General features: G+C 42.4%; 2 protein-coding genes across 4 annotated transcripts in view; one reads left to right on the plus strand and one right to left on the minus strand.

The window, feature by feature from the left end:
• Positions 1 to 6,024: 6,024 nt before the first annotated feature.
• The window catches only part of rasip1 (Ras interacting protein 1), a 28,401-nt gene continuing 12,999 nt past the window's right edge, over positions 6,025 to 21,426 (minus strand). Inside the window, exons 1-16 of one of the 2 annotated variants that reach the window (XM_012919068.4) lie at positions 14,087 to 14,369; positions 13,292 to 13,413; positions 12,595 to 13,046; positions 12,161 to 12,421; positions 11,810 to 12,051; positions 11,566 to 11,730; positions 10,832 to 11,036; positions 10,288 to 10,586; positions 10,021 to 10,182; positions 9,056 to 9,096; positions 8,623 to 8,777; positions 8,361 to 8,473; positions 7,269 to 7,563; positions 6,898 to 7,061; positions 6,669 to 6,810; positions 6,025 to 6,566 (exon numbers count right to left, since the gene is read on the minus strand). In XM_012919068.4, coding sequence (XP_012774522.1) covers positions 6,388 to 6,566; positions 6,669 to 6,810; positions 6,898 to 7,061; positions 7,269 to 7,563; positions 8,361 to 8,473; positions 8,623 to 8,777; positions 9,056 to 9,096; positions 10,021 to 10,182; positions 10,288 to 10,586; positions 10,832 to 11,036; positions 11,566 to 11,730; positions 11,810 to 12,051; positions 12,161 to 12,421; positions 12,595 to 13,046; positions 13,292 to 13,413 — 2,997 coding nt within the window. In that variant the 5' untranslated portion in view covers positions 14,087 to 14,369 and the 3' untranslated portion in view covers positions 6,025 to 6,387. Of the gene's footprint in view, positions 6,567 to 6,668; positions 6,811 to 6,897; positions 7,062 to 7,268; positions 7,564 to 8,360; positions 8,474 to 8,622; positions 8,778 to 9,055; positions 9,097 to 10,020; positions 10,183 to 10,287; positions 10,587 to 10,831; positions 11,037 to 11,565; positions 11,731 to 11,809; positions 12,052 to 12,160; positions 12,422 to 12,594; positions 13,047 to 13,291; positions 13,414 to 14,086; positions 14,370 to 21,426 lie in introns of those variants that run through there. The other variant, XM_076890055.1, reaches the window with a different exon arrangement.
• Positions 16,654 to 19,698, plus strand: cox6b2 (cytochrome c oxidase subunit 6B2). Of its 2 annotated transcripts, none has more exons than XM_004550741.4 (4): positions 16,654 to 16,774; positions 17,185 to 17,354; positions 18,869 to 18,969; positions 19,341 to 19,698. In XM_004550741.4, exons 2-4 carry the CDS (start codon positions 17,249 to 17,251, stop codon positions 19,392 to 19,394), a joined length of 261 nt encoding a protein of 86 aa, XP_004550798.1. In that variant the 5' UTR covers positions 16,654 to 16,774; positions 17,185 to 17,248; the 3' UTR covers positions 19,395 to 19,698. The 2 variants fall into 2 exon arrangements, with proteins under 2 accessions (XP_004550798.1, XP_004550799.1); XM_004550742.5 differs by having other exon boundaries at positions 16,735 to 16,832.

Raw genomic sequence — 21,426 nt, forward strand, 5'->3', positions numbered from 1 at the left:
TGTGTATTCTCCAAGGAACAAAAACATTTACTGTAAATGTTTATTTAAAATGTGAACTGTCTATCCCCCATACTTCTTGGACATGCTATCTTATCTCTGGAATAGTGAGAGTAAGATATGGAAGTAATGTGTTTGCGTGCATTCTTCTTAACCACCCTTATCATTATCTCCAGCTGACAAGTTTGACGGCCATCTTTTCCTTGCACATCTGCACATCCTTGTCACAGCCCCCGGTGTCTCTCGAGTTTTATTTTCTTGACCTTTGTTCATCGTGGGAATGCAAAAAAAAATAAATAAATAAAAAGCTCAGTTTAGGATGCAGTTTGAGAACCATTTGTATCATTGAGGTCTATGACTAAGAGGAACGACATGAAAGTTATTCTAATCTCTCTATAATTATTCAGACTGTTTATGTGCACTTTGACCCCCCTGCTGTTTCCAATTACCCATAAACTGCTCTTTCGGGAGACATTTAAATGCCTTGCATGTCTCCTTTTTTTCAATAACATTTTCTGAGTCAAGGACTTAGAAATGAAAGCTATCCAGAATTTTCTATTTTTGGCACAGAGTTCACACACATTGACAGCAGCCCCCCTCCACCACCACTACCCACCGCTTCATTCTTTTTATGTCACCTCCTTCTCCTCATCCTCTTTCTGTTCATCAATCACACTGTCCATCCTCATCAAAAGCAAACCCCTGGATGTATGAATGATGTTAGTTTGCATCAGCGCCTGCCTTGCATTGCTGACACCCTTGCGGCTGGCTGGACCTCCAGCAGTGCCAGGAAGTATGCTAAGAATGCAAGGAATGGCCCAGTGAACGATAAGTAGGAAATTCCCTGCAGTAGACTGGACTAAATGCCCAAAAGCAACCGGGGGCAAGGACATTCATCTGGGATAATAAATGACGATAAAAGGTGGGATTGGAAAAGACGGAAGAAGGAAATCTAGACTGACGTAGGTCTAGGCTATGACTCTAAAACTGTGAACAAAGGCAGTGGCTTTATTAGGAGGCCGAGAGAGAGGATGAAGAAAAGGATGGGGCCATGACACACATAAAGAGACAAGAAAGGGACAGGAGGGGTTGGGATGACTGGATCGAGATAGGTGGGACACTAATAGGGAAAAGAGCAAATTAACAGAGGAAGAGGTGGATTTGAAAAAACAAAGTGGTACCATGGAAAAGAATGACTGAATAAAGATAGCAACTACAAAGACGTAAATCACTCTATCGTTCATTGAAAGGGTGCTGAACGAGATCGAGAGCTGGCTGTGGGGCAGGAAGAGGGCGTTCAGATAGAGGCATGTCACAGGAAAGATAAAGCTCTTTAATCAGCCCTGATTGGGTGACTGTGACTGGGAAGAGGACACACACCTCACAGACCGATTTCTTGCTGGTGAACCCTTCGGTTTGACTGACACCGCCTCTGTATGACTCACTCACCTGACTTTTTCTTGCCATCTCCCACGCAGTGGCATGTGCAGAGGCTTTCAAACATGGTTTAAACAGCGAGCGCAACATTGCCAAACCCTGATCCAGATTAGCCTCCCGTCTGTAGTGACCTACTAAATGCGACTTTACATCAGCTTCTTCTAACGAGCCTACACCCCTTTTGTCTGGCTGCTGTTTTTCTGAACAGCCAGGTGGTAATTGTTTTGAGTTGCCAAATTGCGACTGGAGGGATTAGATTACCTACCACCGGGGTAGTACCCCCCTCCTTGTTTCCCCATTTTCCCCGGATTACATCAGAACAGAAGCACCTTCATTTGTGAGTAAGCACATACCTCACAGATGCACGGGAGGCCAAAAACATGTCAGATGTGTTAGAATACAAAGGAGATAATGGGATATATGAAACAGGGCAGGAAGTGTAAACAGTCCTTCCTGTGTATGTTTTTTTTATTCAACTCAATGGAAAGATAAGAGATGTAGAAGATGGTTGATGGGGATCTAGTTTCTGTTCATGCATGCTAGTGTGTGCCTGTATATGTGCTTCTGCATGTTTGCTTATTGTTCCTATCTGGCCTAAACCCAGTCTTTTCTGTATTCAGATCATAAATAACAACCTAGAAGGAAATGAAACATTAAAAAACTCCCAAGGGTGTCTTATCTTGTATGACATTGATTCATTCCTGTAATATCATGATCATAGCATAGACCTTGGCCAGATATAATAACAAAATTGAGACAGATAAACAATATTCTCAGCCACAATCTGGGCTTTCTCTTTCAAAAGCTATGTATTAATTAATCTTCAAAGTAAGAAGCATTCTTGCTTGACAAAGCAGGTCATTTAAATTGGCAGTCAGAAAATACTTTCCTAGACCAGGTCAACATTGTAAAGCTTAATGGAGACACAGTAAGTAAAGACCAAGATGAGATGAGATGAGAGCCAATACATGAGACTCCATTTGTACTTTATGGTGTGGTTGTGCAGGGTCGGGATTGGATCCAGTGAACGTGGACAGTTATGCTTTTCTCTCGTATGTTTAGTTCAAAACCTCATAAAATGACTCGGTGCGGTTCTCTGGCTTTTCGACCCATCTGAAACAGCTGACACAAGGCTGATAAGTGGGTGTGTGAGTTTTGAGGTGAAGCAGTGAAAGGCTCAGGCAGACAAGGAGGAGTTTTTCTTTTCTTTTTCTCATTAACTCCATTAAAAAGAACCCCTGGGAAGTTTGGACGACTGACAGCTGAGGTGGAGCCTGCGGCAACCAAGCAGGAGGGAGAGTGTTTTCATGTGTTTATGTGTGTGTTTTCCTTCACTCCTGGGACTTATATATATACATACATATATGTGGCTGCAGGTCTGTCTCTCAGGCCCTGAGCTGAGTGTGATGGGGGTTCACTCAGGGGTATAAGACCAGGCCTGGGGACGACCTGTGGAACACCCTCATTATCCTCCAGGCAGCGATGCTTTTGAGGTGTGGTCCCCCCGCCACCCTTCACCCCCAATGTGCCGAATCAGTGGAAGGCAGAAACCCAGAGAGTATCCCTGACACTAATATGGAAAAAAGCCTGTTTGGAGTGAATATAAGGGCAAATATTATTCTTCCTGAGCGTAACCACGGCGAGCACCTCTGACCTGGCAGTGAAAGTGCTGAAACAAAAAGCCCAAAGACTTTTTCTGCTCCATCAAAGCAGCGCTACATAAAATAAACATGGCCATCAGATTACCACGCTGAACACGGGGCCGCGTTAGCCCGCGCCGGCCGCCCTGCCGCCCAACCCCATGGCTCTATGGGAGTTAAGTGTGGGGTCCGCTCAGTCAACACCATGACGCAAAATGGAACAAGCCTCTGACAGAAGCCCCAGGCTGGTGGAATAAGGCCCCTGCCCACAGGCCCCCTGGCCCGGGAGAAACATACTGAATAAGAACGAAAGCGAGAGAGAGAAGCAGGAAAACAGAAGGAAAGAAGAAAGGAGAAGGGAAGAGGTAGATGAGGGCATTTTGGTAAAGAGGAAAACACCACCAATTCCAAATTTGTACCTCTCTCTCAAATTGAACAGCACGTGCATGAAGGCAAAAGCTGCTTGAGAGAACCAGCAGCAGCAGCCTAGGACAGACAGCCGCCAGTGGAGAGAAGGCCGCGGCAGGGCAGGACAGGGCAGGGTAAGATACAGTGGTTGGTGGTGGTGGTTGTAGCTGCCAGAGAGACTGTGAGGCTTACCTGGCTAGTCCTACTAACAGTGGACAGCCTCAGCTCGGTGGATCTGACCTCACAGGGGTTCCTTTATATCACGGCCTATGCCTGTGTGCATTTGTGTGTAGGTGCATGCATGCATGCACCAAAAAAAAGAAAGAAGAAGAAGTTTATGTGTTTATGTGAGGAGTTCACGTTTGGGTGATGTAACTAGGAGAAAACAAATCTGTCCCTTGAGCTTTTCTCTTGGCCTTGTAATTACCCCACTGAGGCTCTGCTGTCTGGTTCATCATCAGTCTCCCCATCACCAACCTCAGCTTCAGCCTGTCGTCTGTCTGCGTCTCACAGATGTCCCTCCAAGCATCCCTGACCTTCTCCTCAGTTATCTCAAACCCCACACAGATTCTTACATCCCCCAGTCTGTCTTTTTTGTTGTCTCTGACAGGGACATGCACATTATTCCACTTTCAGCTGACTTCACGCTACAACTACCTTTAGTTTGCACTTGAACCTCACAAGTCTCATTTCTTTGTCCTATATGAGTGATCCAGTAGTCAGCATTTTCTGCCCTTTTTGCCTGACATATGACCTGAAAAACCTTCTTATACTGTAGGTTTTAGGATGACGCAAGGCTCAGGTAAAGTGCTACCAGATCGCAAATAGATACTGACGCTGTGCCATGTTGTAGCTGTTAGCGTTAAGTGTGAGAGCCACAGGCTTTTTCACTCCTGTGTGTACAACAATGAGCACAATCACTGTGGTCCACTGGGCCTCACACCAGCAGCATTGCGTTACCACCCGTGCCTCCCTACTGTTCTCCTTTTCTTTTCATCCTTCCCTCCTTTTCTCCTCTGACTCAGCCGTTTTGTAGGAAACTCCGTCCCTTTGAAGAAGGGAAGTATCTTTCATTACTCGACAGCAGGGAGAGAGAAAGAGATGATAGGGACGGAATAACTGCCCCATTGTCTTCACCCCCTCCCTCCATCCACCAATGATAATTGTGTCGGGCTAATTACAGAGAGCTGCAACAACAGGTGTGGGGCTGTGCACCTGGGTAAAGAAGTGTACTTAGTCCTTGTGTGTGTGTCAGACAGAAAAAAAGAAAAAAAAGAAAAGAGTTGTGCGTCTCTGTGTGACTACGCAATTCTGGGAGAAAGTGGGGCTGACATGCACAGTTTGTTAGTGATTGAGATCACAGAAAACCTTGTGTGTGTCACATCCTTACAAAACCTCACTTGTTAGTGATAGTACTCAGACACTGGTCACCGCATTGTATCACAGACTACTGTATTATCACACAATGAGCACGGACCTATACCAGTCTGTCTTCCATCTGTGTTTAATTATAAAGCTACAAACTACATCTGTATGGCATTACTGGAAAGTTTAAATTAGCACACAACGCAGTCTCACTCTCACTCATACGCCACATTGAATTTCAAATGAGAGTGATTACAATCACCTAATTGATGAATTTAACCACAGGGGGCCTCTCCTCATGATTCATAATCTATAACTGGTCTATTTCAGTGGCATGTTTTTCAGTGTCGGCACAGTAAGAAAGCGGGGGAACAGAACCAGTGGCAACAGTAATGATGTAAGCAGGGGTCTCCCACGGGACTGATGTGTTTTTGGAAATTCTTTGGCTTTTTACCGTAAAGGAACTCATCTAAGAAGCTGACCGGAAGAAAGGAAGCCATTTGGATGGACGCCAAAGGAGGAGCGTGATAACTTTCTCTGAGACGTCACAGAGCTTCATACTCAAAATAAAGAAAGTTGGGAACTGTTTTCTAAAGACGTTTGGCTGACCCCGCAGTTAAATTGACTGGATATTGCCAAACTGGAACAGACGCACTTTCAAGTTACTCACTCTCAATGATGATATCACCTGTCTGCTGTCTACTCACGAGAACTTCTTGCTGTTTTGTGCTTAATGAGCTGGACTTTTTCTTCAGGGACCCAGGGGGATCGCACCACATTAATGAAAAAGGAAACCCTACACACCAGGAGTGAAAACTCACTCCTGCTTTTAAGTAACCAGCTTTGGCCTTTACAACAGCTCACCTTGGTAAAGGTAACCTTTGTGTGCGATGATCACAGTCTCATTTGCTCGCTGAGTCATGACCCCTGCGTAAAATGATGCCATTATTACAGGAAATGAGAATGTGCTTTGGATCAGTCGATAATGCAGTTGTACGGTCACCTCCTTAGTCAGGCAGTTCTACCTGCAGACTCATCGGTTAACCTACAAGTGGAGTGAGTCCTGCATCGCCACCTTGTGGAATGTTTCTTTGGTGTAGAAGCAAAGGTGTGTGCCAAGCCCCGGGGGCCCCGCTGTGGGAAACAAGCTTGTCAAAGACCATGCGGAAACTGTAAGTCTTTTAGGCTTGAATTCAGCATTTTATTAAAAACAAGTAGTTTGAAAACATACACGGAAGCCAAGGAAAACAGCCACGTAAAGCACAACACTATGTTACCTAACAGACATGGGGTTTTGCTCCTTGCTTTCAAACAAATCCTATAAAGGCATGACAGAGCTAGTACATTTATTTAGCTAGACAATATCTAAGTGAATAAATGAGATGATATGAAGTGTGAGGAAAACCAACAACCAGCCAATAAAAATACAGAAAGCATGTCCAGTTTGCATTATTTTCTGGTGTCCAGTTTGATGTTTTTGGTGATATCCTTTTTTTTTTACTTCTATGAGACATTAATACAGAGACATATAAGGGCTTCCTCAGAGCCGAGTCCTCTGATTGGCTGGGAGCTCATCCTGGTCGAGTCCCCACAAGAAGGTGCGGAGACGTGTAACTTCTTTTTGTAGCTCAGGGCTTGGGATTGGCTGGGAGAGGTCAAGGCGTGGTGTCTCATTTGGCAGGATAAGAGGAGGATGGTCCAAAAAGCTCTCAAAGATGTCTGAAAAATGAGAAAAGGTTGAGAAACAGTTTACTTGACATATAATGCCACTATTCATTATAGTTATTAAATGTTCAATCATAAGCCCTTTTGATTTATTACCTCCACTGAGTTCAGTGCCTGGCGGAGGGGCCCAGGATGCTGGTGGAGCTCTGCTGGGTCCCAGCTTGTAATGGGTGAGCAGGTGGTGCAACTGAGAAGGACTTAACAAAGCATGTTCTTCCTGTAGACTGGCCCAGGATGACTTGGAGATAAGAAGTTAATGGAGGAGATGTTAGATGGCATTCTAGGAGAGGGCTCAAAGGGCATGTTGTACATGCAGCTGTGTTACCTGGATGAGTCGAGTCTTGGGAATACACAGGAAGTTGACTGTGACTGACAGTTTCTTCATAAACTCTGAGGCGATGTCTCCTAATCCTGCACCCTGTAGCCAGTCCAGAACCAGGTCTAGGTTTGTTCGGATCTGTACTGCTCTGGACCATGAAAACAGTCCGTCTGAAAAGAGGGGGAGAGGATGTTGGAGAAAACAGAAAAAACATTTGAAAAAAGCTAATTTTGTTTGTTTTATCAGGAGTAAAGCAGTGAGTCTTCCTTTTATCCAAAAGGTCACTTTTATCATCTCTAGCTTCAGTTTTTACAAAGTGATACCGTATTTATTGCTGAATTAACCACACAGGATTTCTTTGCCCCGTGCCTTCTCACCTCTCTCCAGCAAAGTATTGAGCAAGGAGGTATTGGTGAAGAAGAAGAGGTAGCCGAAGGTTTGCGAGGTGAGCGGTGGGGAAAGACATGCCTCCCGTGACAGCATCAGGGAACAGCGATACACTTCCACAAGTCCAGCAACCTTGGGCGGCAAGGTGGACACATCATCTACCTCTTCTTCTCCTCCTCTTTTCTCTTCTCCCTCTGCAGCCTGAGCTCCATCCTTCTCTTTCTCCTTCTCCTCGCTGGAAAATGGGTTGGTGTCCAGAAGGGCTGGAAGAAGGGAGTACAGTGTCTTTGTGGACAGAAAGAGAAAAAAAAGTAAGTTCATTTTTATATTAAAAATATTATAAAAATCCGGAAATGATGGATGTTGAATGGACAGTATAAACTGGAATGAATTAAGTGGAAGAAGATGTTAAGATGATTTGTAGCAACACTTGAAGTGATGGCTATCACAATAGTTTGTACAGGTCCAGATCTCTGACCTTGGTGACTTTTCCTCTAGCGCCATCATCAGGTTAAGCTTTTAATCTTGTGCTCATAAGCAAATGCACAACTATACAACACTAATGACACTTCTGTTAAACTCACTTTCACTTTGTGCTAAATCATAGATTGGATCATGCTGGGACTCTTAGTGAAGATGACTAACATGCTAAAAATTACACCATCAACATGCTTGCATCGGCTTTCTGGACATGTTATCCTCTAGTATTGCTATTTCCATGTCAGTATGTTCCAATTCAATACAGGTTTTCCACACAAAGCTAAAAAAGTATGATTTCACAAATGAGTACATCCTAAGTATGGTCTCAGAATGCAATGCACAAAGGGACTGGAGGAGCTGCATGCAGCTGGAGAAAATTAAAATCAATTGTGGGTGGTGGTGAGCTTGTTCCAGAAAGGAACAGTTTTTATGTCTTAAGAAAGTAATTTGTGCTGTCTCTCGGGGAGGTTAAATAGAAGTGGCTATCCGGAGTTACAGTTTAAAAGGGCATGCAACATTACACATAAAATGGTAACGTTGATTTGAAGCCAAAGCACATCGGAGTATGTGGACCGCTGTATCTGGCTTTTTTTCCACTTTACCTTGGTAAGGTGATACACACACTGCTGGAAGGTGTGCATAATGACATCATCCAGCTGTGCCAGAGCTTCTGAGCAGGTGTCCATATCAGCTGTCAAAACTGGATCCCCAGGGGCTTCAAAGAAACAATCATTATGATCAATTCCAGGCTCAGTGTCAGCTTTGATTTCTCTGTTTAGCTTTGCCAAATTCCTGTGCCAGCTTATACGTTTGATCTTCTAAAGGTCCCCCCCCGGCCTTCTGTTGTTTTCCAGTTATTCTCACCTTCAAACTCCCACTCTTTCTCCATCACTTCTACTTTAACCTGGAAGAAGTTGAGGAGCTCCGTGGCATTTGACATCCAGAACATGAGAGGTCGAAGGTCAGATGACAGTTTCTGGACGTTTGGCGTGCTTATCTCTCCTTCTTGCTCTGTTGAACTGGACAACACATTTAAGTAATTCCAAAGTTATGTTTGCTATCAAGTATTGTGAACATTCCCCTGTCAGGTTTGTGTTTGTGCACTAAAAGCAAAACGCTCCATACTGAAGTAAAAATAGACTGAGTTATTATTATCTAGCTATATTCGAGACAATGCTTCCATCATACCACAAAAATTTACCAAAGACATAACAGCACAGGCACAAATGTATCATGAATCACTCAGCTGGAAATCTCTAAACAGAGGAAACATTACGTAGAACATAAATATTCTTACTTTTGCGTGGGATGCTTATCCCCAAATTCCTTAATGTTATCCTGCAAAGATAGTTGGAAACAGAAGAGACGAGACTTAGTGTGGGGGTGGAGGAGGGGGAGTGGAGTCTAGCCCTGCAGCCTGGACAGTTAGAGCAGATTTTCCAGCGGGAGGGAAGTGACATCAGCCCATCCTCACTCCTGCTCACAAGCCAGTAGGCCACAATGAAGGGCATATGTCTGTCTGCTGGTTTTTCTGTCTGACTTAATGTGGCATTCTCAATCTGCCTACCTGAGGTTTATCTGCCAGACTTGTTTAAGTGTGGTCACGACCATACTGTCATTAAATATAAAAAACTTAACATTTGTTCCATAGATGAGCCACTCTCTGACTTCCTCCAACATATTATTAATTCACACGTCACAGATATGATTATATATGTTGTATTTTTTTTAATTACACAAGCAGCATGACCCTTTGGAAAGCAATGTCTCCCAGTTGGTCCATTAATTTTGTCCAAGTTATCTTAACAGCTGGTGAATTGATGGCCTTGAGCTTTGGTCTAGAGACTCATGGTCCCCAGTGGATGAATCCTTCTGAATTTGCTGATCCTTTGAATGTTTTATTGACACTAAGACGGAAAATGGAAAGACTGGAACGATAAATTGAATTCAGGTGCGCAAAGTAGGTTTGAAATAGTAATAAGTAATTTATTTCAGTGGGCAACAGATATAAAAGAATACACCAACATGAATCAGCTCGCACCTTCTTTTCACTGGGAGGCTGAGATTGTTGTGTTTTAGTGACATATTTTGACACCCATCTCCTGACTTTTTATGTAATGCCATTTAAAGTTTTAATTTTGTCCAATACTTTGGTTTATGACCAGCAAATGCTAAATTGAGGATTGCAAAAACAAGATGTGAACAAGTAACAATACCAAACATGACATCAAGCTATTGTTTTTGTTTGTTTGTGTTACTTACCCACACAATTTCTTTTATTAGATTGGCTGACTTGAGCAATATCTGTGGTAGGAGAGCAGGGTCCAGGTGTTTGGAGGCATGATCTATCATGATTGACAGGAGATAAGCAGGAGCTAAAGGCCCGCCTCCAGAGTCTGGAGAGGAATTTCTGGAGATGATCTCCTATGAGAAAAGTAAAGGATCAACACATATATGTATAAATAAAAGTTTATTTCGACTAGATAACTACAGTCAGACTATAAGAAGTCTGCTATTTTCCCTTCTTACCTGTAACAAGGAATCGGCGTGACGAGAATGGAATTTCAACACGGCCTCAGTGGAGCCCAGGTACTGCCTCAGAGCTTCCTGTCTGTCCACCAACCCTGAAGGGCAGCAGGTGGTGGAGGCATCAGTCTGCCATGGCAAGGTCAGTGCCAGCGGTGGAGGCGGAGTCACACGAGGGTCACGATACAAGAAAAGAAAGTGGTTCCCCAGACCAATCACATCGCCCGGCTTTAGGACCGTCTCCCTGTAAAGGGCCACTCCATTGTGTGTAACTGCACCTCCTCTGAAAGGTCGCATCAGGGCTGGGATAAAATTCACAAAATATTATTGAGTTAAATTTACCCACCAGTTTATGACAGTCATGTCAAGGTAAATTATTCCCTCTGAACTAGCATTTGACAAAAATGGAGAGGAAGAATCCTCTTTTAACAGGAATAACATTGAGAACAATGATGTCCTACTTTGGATGAACAATCTACCTTCTCTAGTTTTGTATTTTCTGCAAGAGAGTGCAGCAAGATTCTAACGATGATCTGTGCCGGTGTACCTTGTCCAGTGGGTGTCTCTGGAACAGCGGAGTCTCTCCGGACTAGTAAGTGTCTAGCCAAAAGGTCAGGAGCAGACAGGAACGTGTCCACCTTCAGCGGCCTCTTCCCCTTCCTCTCTCTTTCTCTATCCTTCTCTCTCTCCCTTATTGTGGGTTTCCTTCCAAACACATGCATATGTCCCGACATGATGTACAAAACAAAATCCTACACAAAACACACAGTGGATCAGTGAGTCAGGGAGGTCTGTTATCTTTTAAGTGTTATGGTTTATATCAATCTTCTATCAGATGTTAAGCCAAACAGAAGGCAGTCGATAAGGAATGAAGTGTGTCACAGTTTGTTACAATGGAGACCTGTGTGAGGTCATTGTGTGAGATGAAGTGATGTACACAGGGGGGTTTTGTGCATTTGATGGATACATTTTCTGGCATTGTGCTGCTCAGAGGCTGTTTTGTGCTGGGTGGTGAATGGGAGAAGCGTGTAGAGGGATGGAAACCCTGATGGTATGTGGCGATTACAGACATGCAGGTATGATGTAATGCACAGGGTGCGTGCACGCGTGTGCACAACTCCACTACAGCCATGCCTGCGCTTTTGCTAATGCGCACATGAGAGCGCATGTCAACGAGTACGTTGCTGTTTATGTGTGTTTATGTGTTTACATGATGTACGTGTGCGTGGGTGTTGTTTGCGAGAATTTGTATGGGCGATACCATCTGTCAGCATGTCTTGCCTTGCTCTGATCGTAACCCTGCAGCAACAGGAAGTAAGGCCGGTCTGTAGGTGGAAGGATCAGACTTTGTGACATCACTTCCAGGTCACAGCTGGAATAATCCTTCTCATCCTCTGCCGGCTGGTTTGTCCATCCAACCTTCCCTTCAGCTTTCGACGCCCTGATCTGCAGAAATGGTTTATGATGGTTAGAAGACCGAACGTGTGGTCAGTTCAGCTTCTACTTACTGCAGCCTTCTCTTTACCTCTCCTGGCTGTGGGTTGATCATGCTCACAATGTTCTTCCTGTCATGCACCCCTGCGCTGTTGTTAGGCCGGTTTCCAGAACCGCGGGGGTCGTTGCTGACGTGATTGCCTTGGCGACGTCGCAGACTGAGGTTCATGTCGCTGATGCTCCTCCTCAGCTCTGTGTTCCTTCCACGGTGACCCCGTTCGCCCTCCTCTGCTCCGCTACCTGATGACATCCTGCTCCGCCGCCAGCGCACACCTGTTGCCCAGACAACCCAAGTATCAATCAGCTTTGCCCTGTGCTGTGCATAAATGGTCAATTTTTTCTTTTCTTGCCACTGTACCTATCTGCTGCATCTCATACGTACCTTGGTAGTTCTCTCCCTCCCTCTCACGCTCCTTCTCCCTCTCTAACTCTTCTCTCTCATAGTCTTCCTTCCTTTGGATTTCAAAGCGCCGCTCAAATCCATCCTTAGGCCGCCACATGTCCACTAACAACAAAGGACATTCCCACGGGGCAACGCTTCTCCGGCACTCTGTCTCCCATTTGATAGCTCCATCTGGCTGCTGGATGGGCTTTCCAATGACATCACACAATAGGAAGTCTTCAGGGCTGTGTTTCTGGAGAACTAGAAAGTAATGGAGGAAAGGGGGAATGAGGGGGAGGGTAATTATTTTTCCATAACACTGCTATTTATGTTTATATAAAGTCATTCCCAATTGGTAAAAAATTTTTAAGCAAACAATTCCTAGTCATGGATCGCAGCAGAGGTCCAAATGAGCCAAAATTTCCCTTTCATACCTGCGTCATCTGTCTCCTCCCGCTCTCTTTCAGTGTAGCGAGTGATGACCTGGGCAATGAGTTGCCTAGCTGTGGAGTGTATGTTGGCCAGCAGGGAGCGATAATTGGCTCCACTGGAGAGTGCATCTCCATAGATTTTGATCAGGCCTGGGGCAGAGGAAGAAGCAGGGGGCAAGTAGTGGTGGGAGGAGGGGGCTGCCGAATGAGCCCAAACTTCTCTCTCCTTCTCTCCCACTGCCCGGTCCCGGTCACTGTTGGAACGCCCCCGTAAGAAGAGATGGGAAAGGCGCTTAGCACGGGACTGGGGTGCAGCAGGCCGCGGCCTGAGGAAGGCCGGGGAAGGAGATGGAGATGGGGTAGGGGAAGCCAGCGAGGGGGTGGAGTTAGAAAGGGAAGAGGAAGGAGCAGAGGGGGCCTCGTGGAGAGAGGCTGCGTCAGAGCTGGTAGTCGACCTGGAAACAACAGAGGAGGGAAGACAGATGGAGGAGAGAGGAAGCAGAAAGGAAGGGACAAGTCAGCTGTGAGTTATGACTGACAAACAACAAGGACTAAAATAAATGGAAGACATGAATACAAATGACAGTGGAAGTGAGATAAGATAAGATCAATACACAAACTAATTCTACATGCAGGACACAAGTTGGAACAAAACTAAAGATTAATTTTAAAAAAGCGAATTAAAGAAGTTTAGACCAACTTGACAGAGAGCGCGCTGGGCCAACGACCACCAAGCTTTGCAAAGTGTTTCCTGGGGGAGTTGATCCACAAACCCACTGGGAAATGGAGTTTTCTGAATCGAGGACTGCCAGATCCCTCCATCTGACCGAGAAGAATTCAGATATTAAAGGGCAATTCTCTCTAAAATCAACTTAATAACTCATCTTTTTATAAGATATATAAACATTAGGTTTCCCTTAATAATATTTCTCTGCACCATACCAAAGGCTGTGTGTCACCAGTGCCAGGATATAAACAATATAACAATAGAATGATGTCAACCTTCAAAAATATCAACAGGATACCTACAGCAGGTTGTCAACATGGTAAAAACAAATGAAAAGACATTAGCCCTCCCTACAGCCCCTGAAAATCCCAGTGTGTTTTCCTATCCTCAAACAGGAAGTGTGTTTTGTAGGACTCAGGTCCAGCTGTCGCAGTGACAGGGAAAAACCCACTCCAAAGGTCACTGCCTGTCCAATTCTCTGTAACACTTCTATTTAACCTACCATCACAATTTAGGATAACATGTTTTCTTTTAGCTACGATTAGAATTTTGAGATAAAGGCTAGTACTATGTTGAAAATGAGTTCCTTTTTAAAGTTGTTCCCTCAGACACGCCATTTCTCGACATGCGTCCACACCTAAAATCTGTTATTGGTATTCTAGGCAGAAAGGCCTCCTCTCCTAGAAAACCATGTTGGGATATTTTCACAGAATTCTAAATACTACAAGAAAGAAATTACTCAAATTATTTGGTTTTGAACAAACTTACCCACAGTTACTTCAAATCCTTTTTATAGTGTGTTTTGATTATCCTTTGCCACCAAAATGCCAATGCGCAGCTCAAAGTACCCTAAAAAATGTGCGCTCGTCCTTCTCCTCAGGATGAAAATCCATTTTCTAAAGGCCTCGGCTCCTTAAAAATGGACAAAGGTATCTTTAATTCTAATAATTCTTTTTTCTTCTGTTAAAGAAAATGCCCCTTTACATTAGTTTTTTACTCTAAGTGGCTGCTACCTCCCTCTCTGGCTCTCGGGCGCTCTGGGTCTATAGATAGAGAAACCAACCCATTGTTCTAAGTGACAGAATTTCCTTCCTTTGCTTTGGACAACACCTATATCCTGACTGAGTGAGAAAGAGAGGCAGAGATTGGTAGAAGTGAGAGAACGGTAAATTTACACACACAAACACACACATGGGTGTTTGGCACCCTGTTGGGAATATAATATACTGTATTGTACTCTGCACAAAACAATCTTGATATCTATCTTTTTGCCCATCTGAGTTAAATGAAAATGTCACAGAATAAAGCTAAATTATATGAAAAAGCCTTAATGGGTTTAAAAGACTATTTTTGATTTAAACCAGGTACTGTGACGTGATTTATGATGAGAAAGACTATCACAGTGCTCAACAAAATGCAAGGAAGTTTGAAGTTTTGCTGAAAAGAGGATGAAGGAAATGCACACAGTGAGACAGGAAGCTAGAGCGAGACACCTGTGATCTTTGACCTGGTCTTCAACAGGAAGATGTTGATGGAAAGAGAAACTGTCACAGTCATCATAAAGGGCTAATAAAGTTTGTCCCATTACAAAGACTCCTCCACCATTTCCAAGTTCTTACCATGACTAAAAGAGAAAATAATATATTACTTATGATTAAATGTTAAATTTCCTGTTATTGTCACTACCAGTGAAGTGATATGAAAATTTCGTATTGTTTGCGAAACAGAGGAGTACTGTATGTATTACCTATGCTCACCGGTCACTTCATTAGGCACACCTGTCCAACTGCTTGTTAGTGCATGTGGTGCTGATGTTCAAACTGAGCATCAGAATGAGGAAGAAAATGTGAAAAGGGTGTTAAATGATTTTAAATATTTCAGAAGGTGTTGATTTGCTGGGATTTTCCCACACAACCATCTCTAGGGTTTACAGAAAATGGTCCAAAAAAAGAGAAAATATCCAGTGAGCAGTAGCTCTCTGGGTGAACATCCTTTGCTGCCTTCTTGTCAGAGGTCGAAAGAAAATGGCCAGAATGCTTTGAGCTGATAGGAAGGCACTAGTAACTCAAATAACCCCCTTTCTCAACCAAGATATGCATAAAAGCATCTCTGAAAGCACAACATGTCAACCTTGAAGCAGAAGAGCCACAGCAACAAATCACCACAACACGTGCTACTCCTGTCAGATAAGAACAGGAAACTGAGGCTACAGTTTACAACAAAATTAGAACACAAAAGATTGGAAAAATATTGTTTGGTCTGATAAGTCTCAATTTCTTCTCCGACATTCATGGTAAAATCAGAATTTGGTGTAAACAACATGAAAGAACACCTTGTATCAATCGTTCATGCTGCTGCTGTTGCAATATGGCAGATGTTTTCTTGGGACACGTTAGACCTTTTAGTACCAACTGATCATCATTTAAACGCCGTGTCCATGTCTATCCTATTAAGACGCCAGTCTACCCATCTTCTGATGGATGCTTCAAGCAGGATAACACACCTTGGTCAAATCATCACAAAGGTCAAATCATCTCAAACTGGCTTCTTGAACATGGCAATGAGTTCAAGTGTACTCAGATGCCCTCCACAGTCACCAGATCTCAAATAGAGCACCTTTGTGATGTGGTGGAACAGGAGATTCACATCACCTACGTGCAGCTGACAAATCTGCAGGATCTGTGTGATGCTGTCATCACGATGTGGACCAGACTCTCTGAGGAATTTTTCCAGCACCTTGTTGAATCAAAGGGAGCCCAACCCTAGCAACATATAAGTAGTGAAGTATTTAGTGGGTATATATGCAAGCTATCTAAGAGCAACCAAAACATTAAAAGAAGAAGATGTCACCAAAAAAATAAAATAATAATAATAATACTGGGTTAAGCTATGCTTTGAAAAATTTGCTCTTAATAGGTTACATATTTTCTTCTGTTTATCATGTCACAGTGTCGGAAACTCTGGGAGGGGGCAGCAAAATATGGGTACAAATTAAGAGCAGAAACACAGGAATGTATCTGATTTTTTTAAGGATATCTGGGGTCTGGCATTGATTTAATCTGAGGTCTAAGTGACTTGGAACCAAACAGCCTTAAAGGCAAGAAGGTGAGGTCATCTTTTGATCCAAAATCTGTAAATATTATGTCGCAGAATGAAAACCACCGCTTTCCCTCAAGCAGCAACAAATCCGGAGGTCACACGGGGGGAAGCAAATAAATAAATATATAATAAACTTCTTCTATGACCCTTGACTCTTCTTATTTCGCTGTATGTTAACTTTTTACCTCTGAAAAAAACATAAATACAATTATTATACAAATATGTGACTGTTAAAGATTAAACGCTGTCGTAAATAAACAGGACGGATTTGATTACGGCGATATCCCAGCGTGCCTTGCGCGTCGGAGAGGAAGGACAATTTTTTCTAGAGAGGACACGTTGAAGAAGCGTCCCAAGGTTAGCTTCGTAACTTCGTAGTATGCTGTTCTAATCCTAACCTTTTGAACCTTTAAAGGTGTCTTTCCAGCGTTTTTTTTGTCGTTTAAAACGGTTTAAGTGCTGCGTGTTAATTACGGCCGTATACACACAGATTAACTCGTTAGCTTTGAGCTAACGGCTAGCGATAACCTATTGCCTGAGTTATTTTGTGTGATTACGTTGACTGGGCTCATTTGTATACCGACCTGTGTGCTTATGACAATAGATTTATATACTCAAAACATGTAATTTGTGTGTATCTGAATTAGTAACAATAAGACTGTAAACGTCTAGTAGCTCGGTTAACTAACGTTGTTCCCTCTGTGATAGCTAACACTAGTTAAATGTCTCGTTTGTCTTACACCTTTTTATTCCTGTTTCCCCTGCAGGCTAACCTAGGCCGTGCCCTGTTTCAACATCGTTTAAACCTCCCACTGACTGAAGGATAGAAAAATGGCCGAAGCCGTGTCAGATAAGATCAAGAACTACAAGACGGCTCCGTTTGACGCCCGATTCCCAAACACCAACCAGACCAGAAACTGCTTCCAAAACTACCTGGGTGAGGACTGCTGTGCTGTGATCACACATTATCATACATTAACCCGACCAGAACTGTCTTAACACAACAGGACATGCACTTCACATGCGCGTATGGGGCTAATTTTAGTACTGTGCAAAAACACTTTTTATTTCTTCACTTTGTGCTATGGAAATGGGAAATGTGAGCAGTTCATTGGAACATGTAAACAAACACGGAAATACAGTATTTAAGGTTAAAAAAATGATACGCTTTTCTCCCCCCCCCCCCCCCCCCCCCCCCCCCCATGTGTCCCTTGTTGACAGTCGGTCCAGATGCATCTGTCAAGTCTTTGTTTGATGTTTCCTTTCTCAAGGACATGATACTGGTCATTTGCTGTAGAAAATAGTAGAAAATTTAAAAGGTCTGGTTCTTAGATGTAACTTTAAAAATGGGAATCAGTGACTGGTGCTAGTAACAAAGTGCCAAAAATGCAATCTGAAATTGGTTCTTTGCTGAGTTGTTGTTATGTGTGGATGCAACACTGGTTCCTCCCTTGACCTTTTTAATGCTTTTATAGGTCAGTGTTCGTTGGCTAAACAAAGAAACCAAAAAAATATTCCTCTGGAAATGTTCATGTACAAGGACTGGACTAATAATGAGCGAAAAGCAGCCAATGTCAAAAGAAACTTTGAAAGGTCTTCAGAAAGGCTGCAGAACTGTTACTCAAGACAACTTTAAAAATGACAAAGTCTGACTCCTTGGAAGCAAAATATAAATAAATGGAGGGGGAGAGACTGATGACTGGAATTGGTACTCTTAATTCATGCATAATTTTCAAACTTCCCTATATGAGTCTCACAAAGTATACATTATAAAGCCCAATGTTACACTAGTATCACTATGCCTTCACTGTGTAACACAATCCATCCAAGTATAATGATATGCTATATGTTATACTTGGATCGCTATGTTTTTTTAACTGATATGTAAAAACAAATTTCTTAGCGATTAAGTACTTGCGAGTATGTTGAGTAAAAGATACTTGACTTGGTGACAAGACTGCCAAACATTCTTTAAAAGTTCACTCGCTCTCAGATGTGGACTTTAAACCTTTTTGTAAATAAACCATAACAAAACTTTACTTAATATTAACATTCTAACCTGATTGTTTTCTGGCTGTTATCTTTCTGTGTTCTCTTTTTTTCAGATAAATGTGTTAGATTAAAAAAAAAAAGATAAAAATCAGTGCAATAACAGCAGCTGCTGCACTGGACAGACAATAGGTATTGTTATTCAGGAAGTTGAAACATATCAAACAAATCCTGAAGAGAAGGACAAAAAAGACATATTCCCCTCCTCCAAGCATTCAGTGTTCATATTAGGTACTTCAGCAATGTAAACACCAGTTCAGCTTAAAATGATGTTTTATGTAAACAGAAAAGCTTTAACCTGTTTTCACAATGAGCTCTTAGTTTTGCTTCATGCCGGTACTATTTATCTTCAAGAAGACTTTTATCATTTAAGTAAACCCTGTACCGTTTTTGTTCTTGCAGACTTCCACAGGTGCAACAAAGCTCTGTCAGCCAAAGGCCAGGAAGTTTCTCCATGTGAGTGGTACCAGAAGGTTTACAAGAGCCTCTGCCCTATGAGCTGGGTAAGTTTAAGAAGAAACTGCAGATGTCTCTGACTGCCACAGTTTGTTTCCCTGTACTTCCAGTGTTTTGTTTTTTTGTTTTTTTTTCTTCTGAATGACTGTTCTGGAGTAAACAGGAGTTTGGGGCTCTTTAACCACATTAGGCTTTTGCGTTTCATCACATTTACCGTTGTGACACAAAGTTCTCACTGCTGCATGTGTTGCAGTCAAAGCTGGAAACCTTGTTTGCAGTTGATGTTTTGAAACAGTTTCCACATCACATGTAACTTGTGTGAGACTGTTGTGTCTCATCACCATTTCCAAGGCTAATAATGCTGCTGGTAGGCGTAAGTTACACTTAAGCCTCATGTTTTCTTTAATGTCTCCTGCAGGTTTCTAAATGGGATGAGCAGATAGAAAACGGAAGTTTCCCTGGAAAGATCTGAACTAACCCGTCATGACAGGTGGCTGCAAGACTATTACTTGCAAACTCTTTCATCTGCCTACAAATGTCTTTACAACTGTTACCCTTTCATTATTAGCACTGGTCTTACAAACTAAAAACACGCACAACAAGCACAGTTTTAAAGCTTAAACATGTGTTTCCTGCCTCTGTTATAAACTGGTCTTTAGTGTGGTTGATTTAATAAATACCAGTGCAGCTTTATTTCAGGAAGTTGTTCAGTATTCTGCTGTCTTGGATTGACTTGTGAGTCACCAGAGAGCAAATAAATCAATTTCACAAATCAATTGTGAGTTCTTTCTTTTTTTTTGCCATCTGTAATTTAAAACGATCGTGTTATTATCAAAAAAGTTCATTCTTTTATTATTTCTCAGCATTTAAAATCAGTAAGCTGAATAAATTGAGTGCGCTCCTACAACTACATTTAGAGTGTAATTATGTCTAAAATGTGAACACAGAAGTCAATAACTAATGAACAAAAATGCTCCAAAGCTTTATCTGACAAAAACTTCTGTTCACATTGGCCTTGTTACATATCTGCCTGCTTTCGTCTTAAAGTTCACTTGAATATCAGTAGCAGGTTTTCAGTTCTGTTATTTAGTATCAGCAAGGCCTTCATGAGTAACTAAGTTTATTTAATCCTCTCAGATATATTCGTTACCCTCAGCAAAATGCTGATGCGGTCTTGTCACCCAGGGCGAACACCTAAATTTGAATGTGATAACTTAAGAAAGCTGGGATGTAGGATTTTCACATTGATACCATAGGTGCATCTACTACAGATCTCTGAGGAGTTTAAATCTCGGTAACCTCGACCTGGTAGACTGAATGGTAGCACCCACTGTTATTTATCAACTTTTCTTTTTGTTTCCACGGAGTGGCTGGAGCACTGAGGTCAGAGGCTGATTTTGTTGAAACCACCCTTTTTACCACAAGGGTGCACTATTGTCACTCACTTGCTGTATAAAATAGTTAAAATAATTGGACCCTACATAATTTTTTTTTAGTCAATTTGGAACAGTTTTTATACCAAACCACAGTAAAAACACCTGAAGTGTCATTCTCTGGCTTGGAATTTGATTACTTTCCCTAATGTGATCCAAATTATATGAAAATATACTGCTGTATAGGTGCTAAATGTAATCAGAATGCTTCAGATCCATTGGCATGAGTCAGATCAAGAAGGATGGTGGCTTTAGGGAATCCCAATTTGTACTACCTCTGTATATAGATAGATAGAGATATACAATAGATAATATAGGACAAAGGTTCAAGGGGTAACTTGGCACCGTCTTCAGTTGTGTTCCCACTAAATTTGTCCAGGTTCCCTTGAAGACATCAACCTATCATTTTCTTAAGGATTGTTCCAGACAGTGTAAGAATAAAGCAGCACAGGTGTGGTCATATACACTGCAAATAATGCATGGAACAGAGGTCAGAGGGTTACTTGACAAGGATCACAAGATCTGTGACAGGACTGTGATTCAGTGGATTGCTCTGTTGCCTCATAACAAGAAGGTTCCTGCTTCAAATCTGAGTCGCAATTTCAGTGAGTGTCGGAAACTCATTGAAATCCCACATGAAAGGTTTCATACCACTGCTTTGAACACACACTTTGAAGTTTGCACGAGTTTTTAAAATTTTATTTATTTTTAAATCCACGTCTGTTTGTGTTTGGCAAAACTGAACATCATATCCTGTAATAATAGATATTTTACTCCAAAATAAGTGTTTTTAGATATCAAATAAACTCTTCTCTGAGTGGTATTCCACCTATTCAGGAAACATTCATTGTTCATTGACTCATGTTTTATTCCCTGTTGAAGACCTGTGTGCCAAAATGTGTTTCTTTTAACCTTGCTGTGCAAATAAAGGCATTTTAGTCTTATTTCAAAAAGGGAGAGCCTGGAACTTAAAAAATGTATCCCTTCCAAAGTGCGCCTCACATAGAAGTGAGTTGAATGGAGGATGTGGTCCTTCTCTTATAGTTGGCCCAGATCAAAACTGACCAGAGG

Source organism: Maylandia zebra, linkage group LG11, assembly GCF_041146795.1.
Source record: "Maylandia zebra isolate NMK-2024a linkage group LG11, Mzebra_GT3a, whole genome shotgun sequence".
Taxonomy (NCBI): domain Eukaryota; kingdom Metazoa; phylum Chordata; class Actinopteri; order Cichliformes; family Cichlidae; genus Maylandia; species Maylandia zebra.